We start from the raw sequence: 15,148 nt of genomic DNA on the forward strand, positions 1-15,148 counted from the left end.
AAAGGTCTTTAAACTGAAAACAAGAAATGTGCATTTTATTTAGTTATAATCTAGTATAGTTTAAATAACAACATGTTAAAATAGAATGACCAGTGTCAATTAGAGGAATGACTAATATGCCCTATAGAAACATTTTAATTAACATATCTCCTGCTACAAAAGTGTCTTATGATTTGTTACCCCATGAAGTGCTGTTCATAAGCGTATGTATATAGTGTACATTTTTCATTTGTGTAAAGTTATCTTTTTACCTGTATCTGTTTTTCTTCATTCTTGTATGTACAGTCCAGTGAGGTTTAGGTTCTATCAGAAGTACTCAGATATTCAATGGGCCATTGAAAATTTCTATCTGGGACCTGGTTGTTTGGACAACTGTAGGGGCCATGGCGACTGCCTGAAAAAACAGTGCATCTGTGATCCGGGGTACTCTGGTCCAAACTGCTACTTGACTCAAACTTTAAAGGTAACTTAAATGCATATGGTAGTACTGCAAAAGTTTGTTACAAAAAAATTGAATCAATGGAGCTTTAAAAAAAACAGAGATGCACTCCAACTGAAACTTGGGGTCTGACTCCTCTCAGACTTTTGAGATCCTCAAATCTACATTCAGATCTGAACTGTACAGCTCTGGATCATCTATTTAAAAATATATCATTTCTGTATTCTAAAGAAATATTACCTTATCACTAACACCAATAATTACACTATCTTTTCCTTCTGAACTAAAAAAAAACATGAAACTGCTATTTACCAGTTGCAGTACATTGCTATGTGTAAATGAACAAAACAGTTCTCAAATACACTACTAATAAACCTGCTGTTAGTTCCTGGACACAACTGCTGTTGCAAATTTACCAAGACCAAGTATTGAAAACTCATCTTTATAATAAAGAGGGAGACACAAGTAAACAAGGCACTGAACTCCAGACGATATGAACTTAATTTAAGGAACTTATAAAGTTTCATGTAATTTTAATTTTCTGCAGTTGTACTCTACATCCCAGGTTAATACCTTACTGCAACAAAAGGTGAAATGGTATTTGTGTGGCTGAAGATATTTAGATGTGAGATGATGGTGTGTAACAGGCCCAGACATACAGCAAAAGAGTACAGTGTAGGCAAAAATATGCTTTTAGGACTTGAGCAGGTGTCTCCAATTTAAAATACTGTTTTATATTTTGAGGGAAAAACTTTAAGAATTCCCAAACTGTATTAAAATTACAGCATTCCCCTTGCTCAGGTTTCCTGAACCACATTTATACACGATGTTGTCTGTACATAATCTACAGAAGAGAGACGTTGGTTGAACCACATTTTTTCCAAAGGAAATGCAGACCACACAAGATGTGAATTTAAGTGCTACTTGAATTATTGGTATTATTATTTATTACTATTAGTGGTGGTAGTGGTAGTATTTTAAGGTACCAGTTACATAAATGTAAATTAGTACCACATCGCTATAGGAAATGGATCAATTTCCCTCCTTTCCACTAAGATTAAAGCCATTTACTTCTCATATATTCAATTTAAGGATTTACTTGCAGAACATTACTGATACGGCCATTTTACAGGCCATTGCTTTTGTTATCCTGCCAGAAGAGGTGACTCTTGCAACACACCCAACTAACATGGTGGAATGTAGACACAGAGGCAGCTCTAGATCATTTAAGGGTGGCTTGTAAACTAATCCCTTCATCTATGTCTTCATTTATTTGTTATTTTTTATTGATGATGAGTGACTAGTATTGAACATAGGGTGAAATCCTGATTCCATTGAAGTCAATGGGAGTTCTGCCATTGGTGTCACTGGGGCCAGGATTTCATCCCTGATATTATTTCAGCTCCCTGATTAACTGACTAAAACTTTTATAAATAGGAAGATGGAACTTAGAGAGATTCCCAACTGGGCTTTGTACAAATACCCGTGGCACAAACCATTACATAAACATATATTCACAAGTAATCCAAGACTTTCACTTTCCACATTCACTCTTGTGGCCAACACATCAATTGTACAAGTACTTGTGGGAAGAATATAAAAAGGGTCACGAATTCCATCAAAATAAATAATCTTTTATTCAAAGTAATGTTTGTGAATATATATATATATATTTAGTAGCTGCACAGCACTGGTCAGTATATACCTATTTTTAAATATTTAGGGCTCAATTTTCCTCTCAGTAGAGCCTCAACCTGGCCTACTTCAGTGTTGCAGGTGGTAATAATTTCAAGTTTTGGGTTCACAATTGTGCACTGATACAGTCAATGTCGTTTTAGATGTCTGACCACATGCTTATACGCTCTGCAAGGCTGGGACCATGCGTCGCTGTATACTTGTACAGCATCTAGCACTATGGAGCCCTGATTCTAATTGTGTGTCTGGGCACTACCATAAAGCAAATAATTGCAAATAGTAATTGTTCCCATATATCAGGCATTTGAACATCTAAATGACCCTATTTGTGCCCACAAAGCTATTGTGTCTGTAAAAGGCTGGTGACCCTTAACTCACACACAAAAAAAGCAAAAAACATGTTACAGTTTACATGAGTATTTTAAACATACTTATATTTGCAGTGTTATCATAGCCATGTTTAAGAGAGACAAGGTGGGTGAGCTAACATCTTTTACTAGACCAACTTCTGCTGGAGAAAGAGACAAGCTTTTGAGTTACATGAACCTGAAGAAGCGCTCTGTGTAGCTCAGTAGCTTGTCTTTCTCACCAACAGAAGTTGGTCCAATAAAAGATATTACCTCATCTAACTTGTCTCTCTTAAACATACTCAGAAAGTCAGTTCTAGCTGGGTTCATTAGAAAAGCTAAAGAGTATGATGCCTCTTCATGGTTGTTCCTCACATTCCTTCCTGCAGACTTTCCTGAAGGAGCGCTTTGACAATGAAGAAATTAAACCAGATTTATGGATGTCCTTGGAAGGTGGAAACACCTGTACTGAATGTGGGATTCTAGCAGAGGATACAGCTTTGTATTTTGGAGGTGATACCGTGAGGCAAGCTGTCACTCAAGACCTGGACTTGAGGGGTGCCAAGTATGTCATGTTACCCAGTAGAATTTGACATAGCTAATAGATTGTAATGGAGGGCTTCATTAAATAATAACAGAACAGGAGATGAGACAGTTCAGATAATAGGAAATGGAGCCTTTTTATGCATGGGCCACCACCAGAGTAGAGTCAGCTCAGGTAGGCAGTGACAAATCGTTCTTATTCTTACGGTCAATTGGGGACTTTTTGCTGACTGTATGCAATGAGTTATGTTGTTAATATATTATTTGTGTAACACCCGCAGTATGCTTGCTGCTTTGTAGATATATAAAAGAAGGTTCTTAACCTACCGAGTTTACAATCTAAACAGACAATTTACAGACAAAGGTGTGGGAGAGTAGTGATGAATTGGTGGTCTCAGTATAGTCTTTAGTGTACGGGTAACTACATCACAACCTCACCACCACAGTTGGCACATGGGTTGCTAGTCTCAGCAGAAAAGCTCAGAACTAAATGGGTATGCACCTGCAGAAGATTTTGGTCTCCAGGCGTGTATCACCGGCATATTTCACAAGCACTAAAAACAAATTTTTTTAAATAGCCAAGCAAAGTTGTTTACCTCAAAAATACAAATTATGTTTAGTAATGCTGGACTACAGGGGAACTGGATGTAATCCCATACATTGTTGTAGCTGGGAGGGGTATGCATTGTGTTGAAGGAAGACAAATATTCAAAAATAATTCAAGAGACTCCCTCCTTTGCATCAAGGTCTGATACATAGCAGCTAATTCAAGCCTATCATGAGGCTTCTGTAAAGCGAATATGAAGCATTTAACACTTCAACATGGCCCAGGGAACCTCCTCCTGAGGTCTCTCCTCACCCCAAATCAGGGGAGTATGGGAAAGCAATGGATTTGCCAGATATTTAAAGAAACAATTCTCAGTGGTAATTGGTAACAAAGAGCCCAGTCCTGGCAACACTTACACACATGACTGGCTTTTCCTGGCTAAGTAGTCCTGTTGAAATATGGGAACATATAAAAAATAATGTGCTTAAAGTCTTGCAGGATTGGGGTTGGCTTTTAACAGTTCAGATTGCTCAGCAGTATATTTATTGTGATAACATTGAATTGCCCGGTGGCAAGACAGCTGTGAAATATTACCTCTTGTTCATTAGCTACAAAAGTTTTACCTTAATTGTTTAACATACACAAGCTAGATATATTAGATGTGCAGCTTGTGTACACATGTGTGTCCAGAACTTTAGATGGTGTAAAGTAGCATATCTCCATTAAAGTAGGTGAAGCTCTGCCAATGTATGGCAGCTAAGAATATGGCCCATAAGATACAGGAGACAATAGCATGTTAGTTTCATCTGCCCACCTCAGTCTATCACTTTAAATAAGGTCTCACTCCTTCTGCTGAATTTTTTAATTTTTGTATGTAGCTCTTCACTTCCCTTCCTTGTGTTTTACTGAAATCACTTCTTATTTTCATTCAGTTCCCTGGTTTCCCTGTTTAATTGCACACACAAATTAATATTTTTTGTGCACATGATTGCCTGTTTGCACCTACAGATGCATATTTTGCAGGATTTATTCAGACACTTGTTTTTGAAAATTTTGCCCTAAGTAAACATCACTTTTCTTTAATAAAACATTTTAGTATATTGAGCATTTTCAATCTATTTGTTGGCAGAAAACAAATCTCTTGAACTGTGTTTGGCAACAAATCTTCCATATTGTTAGGGTACACGGTATTCTGTGAGTAACTACCAACATTTTTTCCTTCAGATTTCTACAGTACTGGGGAAGAATTGGAAGTGAAAACAACATGACAACATGCCACAGACCGACGTGCAGGAAGGAGGGAGTTCTGTTAGACTATTCAATTGATGGAGGCAAGTCAACATTTTAGTTGCATCCGAACAAACTTTTTGAGTATATTCAAACACCGTCATGTTTGAGAAATATGCAGAATTAGATCTAACTTAAATATTTTAGGGTTAATTATTCAGAACTATAATCTTATATTATATAATCTAATATTAATATTAAAGTGTATTTTCCCCTCATATTAAATTGTCTTTGTTTCAAAAGAAACTAGATCCAATCCTGGTACTTATACTCACATAAATAATCCCATTGACTTTAGTTTGGCTAATCACATGAGTAGCAATAGTATTAGAAGTTAAGGTTTTCCCAGCAGATCGTAGATATTATCTTATGACTTTCTATTACCTTCCATTAATTTTTAGACAATTTCTACCTTATGTTGCTTTACTAATCCTGAATCCTTTCACGATAGGCATATCTTGGATTTTGCTTCATGAGATGGATTATCAGAAATACATCTCGGTCAGACACGACTACATACTTCTCCCAGAGCACGCTCTGACCAATACAACTCGCCTGCGCTGGTGGCAACCTTTTGTGATGAGCAATGGAATTGTGGTTTCAGGCTCTGACCGTGCTCAGTGGGCACTAGATGACATACTGGTTGGAGGTGCTGAGATCAATCCCAGTCAACTAGTAGATACATTTGATGATGGTAAGGGAGGATGTAGCAAGCATTCTCTTATCTGATTTAAGAAGCCTGTGTCAGCCTGTTTATTGAACTAAACAATTGTTAACTGAAGATCTTTCAAATGCACATTTTAATTTATTTTTCAACTGTACATTGTTTTCTTTTTATAAACAATTACAAGGTTGATATTTTATTGCTTATGTTCGTTTTAAGGATTTTTTTTATTTCACTATGATTTTTTTAAAATCCAAACAGTTATAGACAGTTCAGTTTATTTCATCTAACTACCTGGATTTGGAAATTCCCACTATGCCATATTTTTTAAAAAATACCAGTATTGAAATCAATTTAAACTATCTGACTAGGGCTGACACTTTAACTAAGACTCTTGGTTACTTATTTACCATATATCATTAAAATGTTGTACATAATGACTCTGTGGATTCAATACTAAGCCTACATGTTTGCTGAGACATTCCAGTAATTGTATGTAACTCATGTTAATAGAAGGAACTTCCCATGAAGAAAACTGGAGTTTTTACCCTAATGCAGTCAGGACTGCCGGATTCTGTGGCAACCCCTCATTTCACCTCTACTGGCCAAATAAAAAAAAGGACAACACATACAATATCCTGTCCTCCAGGGAGCTCATTATACAGCCAGGATACATGATGCAATTTAAAGTAAGGAAAACATTCTCTTTATCCAAAGTAAAGCATACAATAAAAATTCACCTAATTTGTCTGTGGAATTTATTACAGTTTCAAGTAGAATATAAAATTCAGTAGTCTGTTAAATATTTAATAACTTGTTTGTTGGAATGCCAGGAAATACAGTAATAGAATAAAAAACATGGGGTCAGAATGATTGCATAAATGTATGCAGTGTGGTAGCCATGTTGATTCCAGGGTATTAGAGGACAAGATGAGTGAGGTAACATCTTTTGTTGGACCAACTTCTGTTGGTGAGAGAGACAAGCTTTAGAGCTCACACAGACCTGAAGAAGACCTCTGTGTTAAGCTCAAAACTTGTCTCACCAAGAGAAGTTGGTCCAACAAAAAAGATATTACCTCACCCCTTGTCTCTGCATAAATGTTATTTCAAGCCGGGATGGAATGACTGTCCCTTTCCTCGGGGTTGCTAGAGGTATTGATTGCCTGATTGCTCTCTACTGAAGTGAGTGGCAACGGGGTCTTATGCAGAACAACTATTCTTATTCTCATATCTAAGTGAGATGTCATTATAATAGCAGCTGCTGGGTGGTTGGGACAGGGAGACAAAGACTGACTGAAACTGAACATTAAGGCAAGATTAGTAAGTCCAGTAAGATGGAGATCTGGGGTATGTGCCTGCCATTGCCTATCAAAATGAGCATTGAGAAGAAAGAAACAATTCCTACCAAGGAACAGGCAGAAAAGGAGAGACAGAGTCAGAGTTGGGCAGAAAAATAACTAATGAGATATATTGAAAATCTGAAGGTGCTAAAAGTAATAGCCCTTTTTGTTACTTGGTCATCTGTCATGGAAAAATGGCCCAGAGAATCAGCAAAGCACCACTTGATGTTACTCTTGATTTTTAGCTGGATTTTTGAATGAGGCCAACACATTTTATAATCAATACAATGTAGCTATTAAATTATTATTGCTATTACTTTTTTGTATTGCAGTAGTGCTCAAAATCTGCTAGGCATTTTCCAAACAAAAGAGAAGACCCTGACCCAAAGAGCACACAGGCTTAAAAAACAAAGACAGGATGTAACATATGAGCAAAGCGATAGGCTGATAGACATATGTGTCTTCCTAGTTACATTTGCTTCTTGGTCTTTTGTTGTTGTTTTTAAGTTTTAAATACCCTGTTTTCCATTTCTGCCACAAATTAACACCTTCATCTTCTCACACAGCCATTGCCAGTTTTAGGGCAATTCTACGCTATACCACTACATCGGCACAGATGCACTGATGCAGCTGCACCACTGTAGCACATCTGGTGAAGAACGCACTATGCCGATGGGAGAGCGCTCTCCTGTCGACATTATTACTCCACCTCGGCAAGAAGTGGAGGCTATGTTGGCAGTAGAGCATCTCCCACTGACATAGCACCAGTGTGGATAGCATGAAACTTGCATCGCTTGGGTGGAGGTGAATCTTTTTCATACCCCTGAGCTACGTAAGTTAGATCAACATAAGCGTGGACCTGACCTTAGATTCAATGTCTGCAATCCACTCCCTCACAGCATTTGACCCACACACACACAATCCACCACCTTCAAAGTTACCCCAGGGATGAATTTTACCTACTGTTACTGTTGTATACAAAGGGTGTAGAAAGCCTTGTATATCAGCTTCACAGGTGGTCAGCTTACTGAATCAGCCATCTTTTATCTAGATTTCAGTGGATGTGATTTGTGTTGATTCAGACGAGATGGTACATTCATATTATTAAATTCTCTTCCCTTGGCTAAATTTTGCTCCTGACTTTCCTATATTTTCTGTGGTCTCCTTACTGCTACAGATGTTATTTCTAAACTAAGGATTCAGTTCTCCTGTACAGCTGCAGTGAGGGCACAGGTTTTGAAGCAGCTCAAATTCAGATGTTTCTGTTTGTTAGCCATTCAGTAATATGTCAAGTGTATTGAAGTCTCTGAACTTGAGCATCACATAATGTTAAGAGGAGTCATCTGTTTATTTCCTCAGACATACAGCACATTTCTATTTACAAAGCCTTTTAAAACGATTTAACCCGATGAACCTGAGTATACACCAAACTGTGCAGGCCAAGATTTTCATAAATAGTTACCTAAAGTTAAGTTCTTCAATCCATATTTAGGCACTTAAATAAGTGACCTGACTTTCAAAAGTTCTGAGCATCCAGCAGTTTACACTGACTTTCATAGGAGCTGCAGGGTGCCCAGAACTTTGAAAATCTAACTATTCATGTTAGTGTCTACATGATTTAGGAGCCTAATGTTAGGCACCTCTTGTTGAAAATCTTTACCCCTAGTTCCAAATGCATTCTAAGCTCTAGTACCTGGAATGGCACTTCCCTTTCTATTATTGTACATTAGAATACAAAAGATGGACATTAGTCTCAGGTTACATGGTATAAAAAGACCCAGATATCATTATTAATATTTCCAGTCTTATGCAAAGATCCACAAAGGCAGCAAAGTTTGAAGTGGTGCACACTTTAGTTTTTAGTGTGTTTTTGTTGGGTTGCAGTCTTCTAATTCTGTATCTTTAGAAAGAAAGGGCAACCGACAGTTCATTAGGTATTACATTAAATGTCCGTTTGATCTCCCTGATCTAGCAGTACCTGATCCATTTTATTTGTGTTTCAGATTGTGGTGGGTTGTGAGGCAACTTCTTGTGGTGACCTGCACTCTGTAATGCTGGAATACACTAAGGATGCCAGGTAAGCTGTCTCGATCATTTACTCCAAGATATTGCAAGATCAATGACACTGTACCTGGAGTTACAGCTAATGAGCATATTGCTGGTAAACACACACACACAAATGTCTTCGAAGTATCTCTTGTTTTAGTATGTCGTGCTCTTTGATAAAGGACTATAAATTTTGGGCTAAAGCTATGCTGTACTAGAAGCCTTGTGATGCTAATTTGTAGTTTAACTGGTGACATTATTGTCTTCTGCAATGTAGAATAATAGGATCTATGAATTACTTCAAAAAGTTGGACTGTATTTTGAGCTTAAATGCCTTTTGGGTGAAAACAAGACCATGGAGCAAATCCAGTATAAAAGGGCTCTTCTCTGACCTCTAAAGGGAAGGACTAAGGAAAAGAATTCTCAGTCATAACCTATAATGTCAGGTCACAGGGGCTCCTGGTCTCTGCTTCCCAAATCCCCTTACCTGCACAGATGTATCACAGCATTTCCACCCTGTGGGAGGTTACCATGGCTACACAAAGTTTGCAGACTTTCATACGCTATTTGTGATTACAGTGCATGGAAATTGTTGCTGAAGACCATTTGTGGTTTTTTAAAAAGAAATATTGCCATGACCTCTAGTAGGTTGCTAACTTCCCTTTCATTATTATTTTCAGTTGTTCTAACAACATATTTTCTTTGCTTCCTATAGGACAGATTCATGGCAACTTGTCCAGACTCAGTGTCTTCCTTCCTCATCTAATAGCATTGGCTGCTCCCCATTTCAATTCCATGAAGCTACCATCTATAACTCCGTCAACAGCTCCGCATGGAAAAGAATAACTATCCAGCTGCCTGATCATGTCTCCTCCAGGTAGGTTACCAAAAGGTCAGCTCACTTTGGAGATATCAAACTTCATCTGTCTAGCTGGCACTGTTAGTATGGAACAACTGGTGAATGTAAAGTGTCTCTCTTTTGTCTGGACATGGAAATGATACATAATGGACACCTTTGGAATTGCTTTTCTTTAATAAAAACTGCTACTGCCAAGGATTAAATACCCATGACATTCAGGCTAAAGATTGCCATTGTGACACAATCATAAGGCCTCATCCTGCAAATACTTATTACTTTGAGTAGTCCATTGAAGCCAATCAGGGTAGTCATGTTAGCAAGCACTAATATTGGTAGTAAGTGCTTTCCGGGTTGGGATTTATAATTGTAGACCAATGTAAATCTTTAGACCGGGTATTCTCAAACTTCATTGTACCATGACCCGCTTTTGACAACAAACATTACTTCACGACCCCAGGAGAGGGAACTGAAGCCTGAGCCCGCCCAAGCCCCACTACCCAAAGTTGGGGGGCCAAAGCTCGAGCCTCACCGCTCTGGGCAGGGGGGCAAAAGCTGAAGCTCAAGGGCTTCAGCCCCAGGCAAAGGGTCTGCAACCTGAGCCCTGCTGCCCAGGGCTGAAACCCTCAGGCTATGGCCCTTGGCAGTGGGACTTGAGCTTCAGCCCTGAGCCCCAGGAAGTCTAAGCCAGCCCTGGCGACCCCATTCAAAGGGGGTCCAGACCCACAGTTTGAGAACTGCTGCTTTAGACTCAGGGCAGTATTTTCAAAAATAGAAATCTGAAATTAGGCTTCTAAACCCATCTCCTGGAAACTGATTTTTGAAAGTGCTGAGCACTCAACAGCTCCAGTTTATCTTCCTAGGAGCTGTTGGGTTCACAAAGCTTTTGAAAATCACAAAGGTGTCTAAGTGTGCATTTGGGAGCGTAACTTCTATTTTTGGGGATCTTAGCCAGAGGCTCTGCCTACGGCACAAGCCAGGGGTGTGACTCCCCTGGTTGCGTACACACGTTTGCACCGGGTCTCATCGCGCGAGTATAAATAGCAGTAGAAAGGGTAGCAGCAGTGGCGCACGGCAGAGTTCAAACCTGATTGAAACCGATAGATACGTACTCGGCACAGCTAAGCCGTACCTCCGCTGTCGAACCTGTGCCACCGCAGCTACCCTGCTGTAAATACGCACGCTACTTGATGTGAGCTAGCACAAGCATGTGTACCCAAGCAGGGGAATCACAGCCCTATCTGGTAGCGTAGACGAGCCAGAGTCTGCTATCTAGTTAATCCTAAAGCTGCTTAACTGAAGGCCGTGGGACCACTTACAGAAGTGTGCCCTAGAATGAGTAGTAAATGTTTTCAGGATGAGGCCTATCGATATAAAACTCCATTTCAATGGAATAAAGTGTGCTGGTGTTCTTTAGCGTGGTGTGGCCCTCTGGTGAAAGCTGGGAACTGGGAGCCTGGACTTCTGGGTACTATTCTCTGAGCTCTTTCGCTGACTCAGTGTGCGACGTTGAGCAAGACACTTCAGTCTCCTCTGTGCCTCACCCCAAAATGCAAATCTAGCGTTCTTACCATTCATTTTTTCTGTTTCAACTTGTGTCCATATGGTTGAATGTTTCTGTACAGAAATGTTTAAGTGCTGTCTGCAACATAATATGATATTGTGGTGTTTGGTATTTGTAGTGCAACTCAGTTCAGGTGGATTCAGAAAGGAGAGGAAACAGAGAAGCAAAGCTGGGCAATAGATCATGTGTACATTGGAGAAGCCTGCCCTAAACTCTGCAGTGGTCATGGATATTGCACTACTGGAGCCATTTGCATTTGTGATGAAAGATACCAAGGTTTTATTTCTTATATTCCTTTATATATATATATATATATATATATATGTATGTAAATATGTTAATCTGGCTCAAAATGAAACAAATAAAATAGAGACACAGCCAAATATACTAACTCAGCACTGGAGTGCCTGAGTAACCAGTGACAAGATATAAATTCATAAATAGAAAGACTTTTCACCTTTGAATAACAACTATCCCTGCCCTTTTTACCTCCAGATTGAATTACTGTAACTTATTCTATGTGGAGCTACACTTAAAGGCCACTCAGACCTTACCAAGTGCAGAATGTGGCTGGCTGCTTACTCTCCACACAGAGACCGTGTTACACCTGTGTTCGTTTCACAGAGTACACAGGCTTCCAGTTTGTATTCAAGTTTTTTATTTTGACCGGTAAGGGCTCAGTCCTGCAAGTACAGCACTTGGGTCCTGAGCCATCGAATCTATTAAACATGTGCTTATAAGTACATGAGTAGTCCCACTTAACTGCTTAAGTGCTTTGTTGGATCAGGGCCAGATTGCTCACCATCTTGCAGGACTGAGCCCCATGACATTGGGTCCTGGCTATCTTAGAGACATTTCCACTAAAGCAATTGTTTCAGGCCTTCTGCAGATTAAACAGACATAACTGCTTTGGTTTACACTAGGTTCACATTTTGAAGGTTTTCATTGCAAACAGGAAAGCTAGAGACTTAGGTCCTGATCTTCCTCTCCCTGTTACTATGCAAATCCTACTGGAGTCAGTGTCATTACACTGCTGTAAATGAGAAGAGAATCGTGCCCTTATTTTTTTTAAATGAAACCTTAGATTCTCATGCACAGTCAAACAACAGTTTGAACATAATCTGCAATTAGGAAGCAATGTATGCCACTGTGCAGTCACATTATACACAGGGCCCTGCCTGTGGCAGTAACTACAAGAAGTTGAATCTGCAGTTGAATTCAGTCATTTTTTCTCAATGTTTTGATACTTGTCTGTATTATAATTTCGCCTTGTCATTTTTAGGTGATGACTGCTCTGTTTTCAGCCATGATCTTCCCAGTTACATTAAAGATAACTTTGAATCTGAAAGAGTCACTGAAATAAACTGGGAAACTATTCAGGGTGGAGTTATAGGGAATGGATGTGGACAGCTGGCACCATATGCCCATGGAGATTCACTGTACTTTAACGGATGTCAAATAAGGCAAGCTATTACTAAACCTCTGGATCTCACCCGAGCAAGGTAACAACACTTTACTATTAATTTGAAATACAACCTTAACTGCTCAGGACAGAAATAACTACTTATAAAAATGAAATGGCATGTAGAGTTGTAATGATAATGATGAATAGGGATGGCTCTCCCAGGTTGGCATACATCTCTCAGCAGCAAAAAATTAAGGGCAGCAAAATGTTTAGCAGCTGTCAACTGGGAGTTTGTCTGAATAGGAAGTGACTGTTGGCTGGAAAGGTCAGATGGTTTTAGCACACCCAAGAGAGCACTGTATATGTAGCCAGCACTGAAGATGAGGCCATTGGCAGAGGCTGGATGCCAGACTGTTTGGACCGTTAGTGAGTGAGGATGCTAACAGTAATTACAGACCCACTTCCGGTATTCCTGGTAAACTACAATTACATTCACCTACCAGCTAACAAGAATACCTTTTTCATCTCTGCTGTTTCTCTGGCCATAGAGTACAAAATGGAATCTGTCAAGTTTGGTTCTTAATGGAAGGAATGCTTATAGGACACTGTATTTATCACTGAGGCCAATTGTAAAAGGCAAAATTAGGATTAGGTCCTTTCCACAATTTTGCCAAAATATTATCCATAAAGTTAAGCTTTTAACTTCTTATTCAGGTACCTAAACAAGGATTTAGAAGGCACTTATTTTCTTTTGTCCTTTGTTTTTTCCCTTTTTAATTTTTTGTACCTGTTCCTATTTGACTTTTTGGCATTCTTGATACACCTCACTTTTGAGCAGTTACATTGTAATCATGGATTGATTGCCTCCAATTACACAGATGGATGTTAAAATTCTGTTTAAACAGAAAAGTGTTAACAAAGCATATTCTTACTGAGAAAGGGGGTTGTGTTTTATGGATATTACAGCAGTTTATTTGTTTGCTAATAGTAATTATTCTTGAAGTTCTGTATTTTTAAAAAAGGGTAAGTTCACGTTGGCAATGTTTTCACTCCTACTTTAACATATTACATACATTAAAAATCGTTGTTCCCTGTGTTTTACAGCAAAATAATGTTTGTTTTACAAATTGGAAGCATTTCACAAACAGAGAGTTGCAATACCAACCTGAGTGATCCTAATACTGTAGACAAGGCAGTTCTACTCCAGTACAGTGTAAATAATGGAATTACATGGCAAGTAATAGCACAGCATCAGCCAAAGGACTTTATACAAGCCCAAAGAGTGTCTTACAATGTTCCGCTGTAAGTACCCAATCACACTACATTACTTCTAAATGCATACTATAAATTTCCTGCGGAAAGGAATCTGTGCAGGAAAAGAGAGGAGACAAGGGAAAGTGGAGGAAAAGGATGATAATTATAGCTATAATTAAAACCATAGCCTGCAGTCCTTTGGTGTCATTAAAATAAGTGCAAAATCTTTACTTTAAATTTAAAATATAAAATAAACCATCAAAACCTTGTTTTCATTTCCTGGATCAATTCTGTTTAAGTAAAAAGCATTTATATTGTTTCCCCTTAACTCTTTCATGAATGCTGTATATTGAGGTTTAGGAGCACATGGATAATATTTTGGTGTTGCTTTTCGTATTTTTGGGAGTAGATAGGCAGGCTGGAAAGGGTCCTTCTTAGTATGGAGGTCTAGCTGGTACTTCTGTTTGTAACCATAGGGAGGCACGAATGAAAGGAGTCTTACTGCGCTGGTGGCAGCCCCGTCACAATGGAACAGGTCATGATCAGTGGGCTTTGGACCATGTAGAAGTCGTCCTGTGAGTATCAGATTCACCTCATAACATCTCCACCTCAAAAAGCGTTGAAATTCCTTCAGCATGGCATGAATGTTAAACTCAGTAAGAAATGTTCTCTGAAAATCATTCTTTGCTTATGTTCTCCACTGACTGCAAAGGTCAGCAATTAAGGCAACTAGGAAATAAAGTTACAGACCAGGGGATCATATTGTGCATCATGGAGAAATGCAGAAGGGAAAGCATGGACTTTAGCATCTTTAAATATTGGTGTATTCATATAAATCATCAAGGTCTTTGAAATATTTTATGATGTGATATCTGAAAGGATGTGTGTGTTCAGCAACTACGCTGCCATATAAAGTTGATGTACATCCTTTCAAAGATACAAAATAGTCTATTGTATTGCTCTTTGTACAGAGTAATGTTGTTGAATCAGGCTCTGAAAAACTGCATTAGCAACTAATGTCATATTCATTTCCTTTTTTTAGTAAGAAGGATACTGTTCAGAAACAGGGTTCACTATATCAGGTTCCTATGATCCGAGCTTTATATTCATCCCCTGTCAAGATTTTACCAAGTAAAGTGTCTTCACCATATTGATTTCCCC

The 15,148-nt window shown here is 38.7% G+C and overlaps 1 protein-coding gene across 2 annotated transcripts in view; it reads left to right on the forward strand.

Moving 5' to 3' along the window:
* RELN (reelin) overlaps positions 1 to 15,148 on the forward strand; it is a 452,196-nt gene that overhangs the window by 420,911 nt on the left and 16,137 nt on the right. For both annotated transcript variants that reach the window (XM_074942520.1, XM_074942521.1), the window contains exons 53-63: positions 286 to 463; positions 2,871 to 3,046; positions 4,796 to 4,902; positions 5,310 to 5,552; positions 6,036 to 6,211; positions 8,866 to 8,939; positions 9,624 to 9,785; positions 11,447 to 11,604; positions 12,611 to 12,830; positions 13,838 to 14,035; positions 14,464 to 14,562. In XM_074942520.1, the coding sequence (XP_074798621.1) occupies positions 286 to 463; positions 2,871 to 3,046; positions 4,796 to 4,902; positions 5,310 to 5,552; positions 6,036 to 6,211; positions 8,866 to 8,939; positions 9,624 to 9,785; positions 11,447 to 11,604; positions 12,611 to 12,830; positions 13,838 to 14,035; positions 14,464 to 14,562 (1,791 nt within the window). The remainder of the gene's footprint in view (positions 1 to 285; positions 464 to 2,870; positions 3,047 to 4,795; positions 4,903 to 5,309; positions 5,553 to 6,035; positions 6,212 to 8,865; positions 8,940 to 9,623; positions 9,786 to 11,446; positions 11,605 to 12,610; positions 12,831 to 13,837; positions 14,036 to 14,463; positions 14,563 to 15,148) is intronic.

This window comes from Natator depressus, chromosome 1 (genome assembly GCF_965152275.1).
Source record: "Natator depressus isolate rNatDep1 chromosome 1, rNatDep2.hap1, whole genome shotgun sequence".
NCBI classification, from domain to species: domain Eukaryota; kingdom Metazoa; phylum Chordata; order Testudines; family Cheloniidae; genus Natator; species Natator depressus.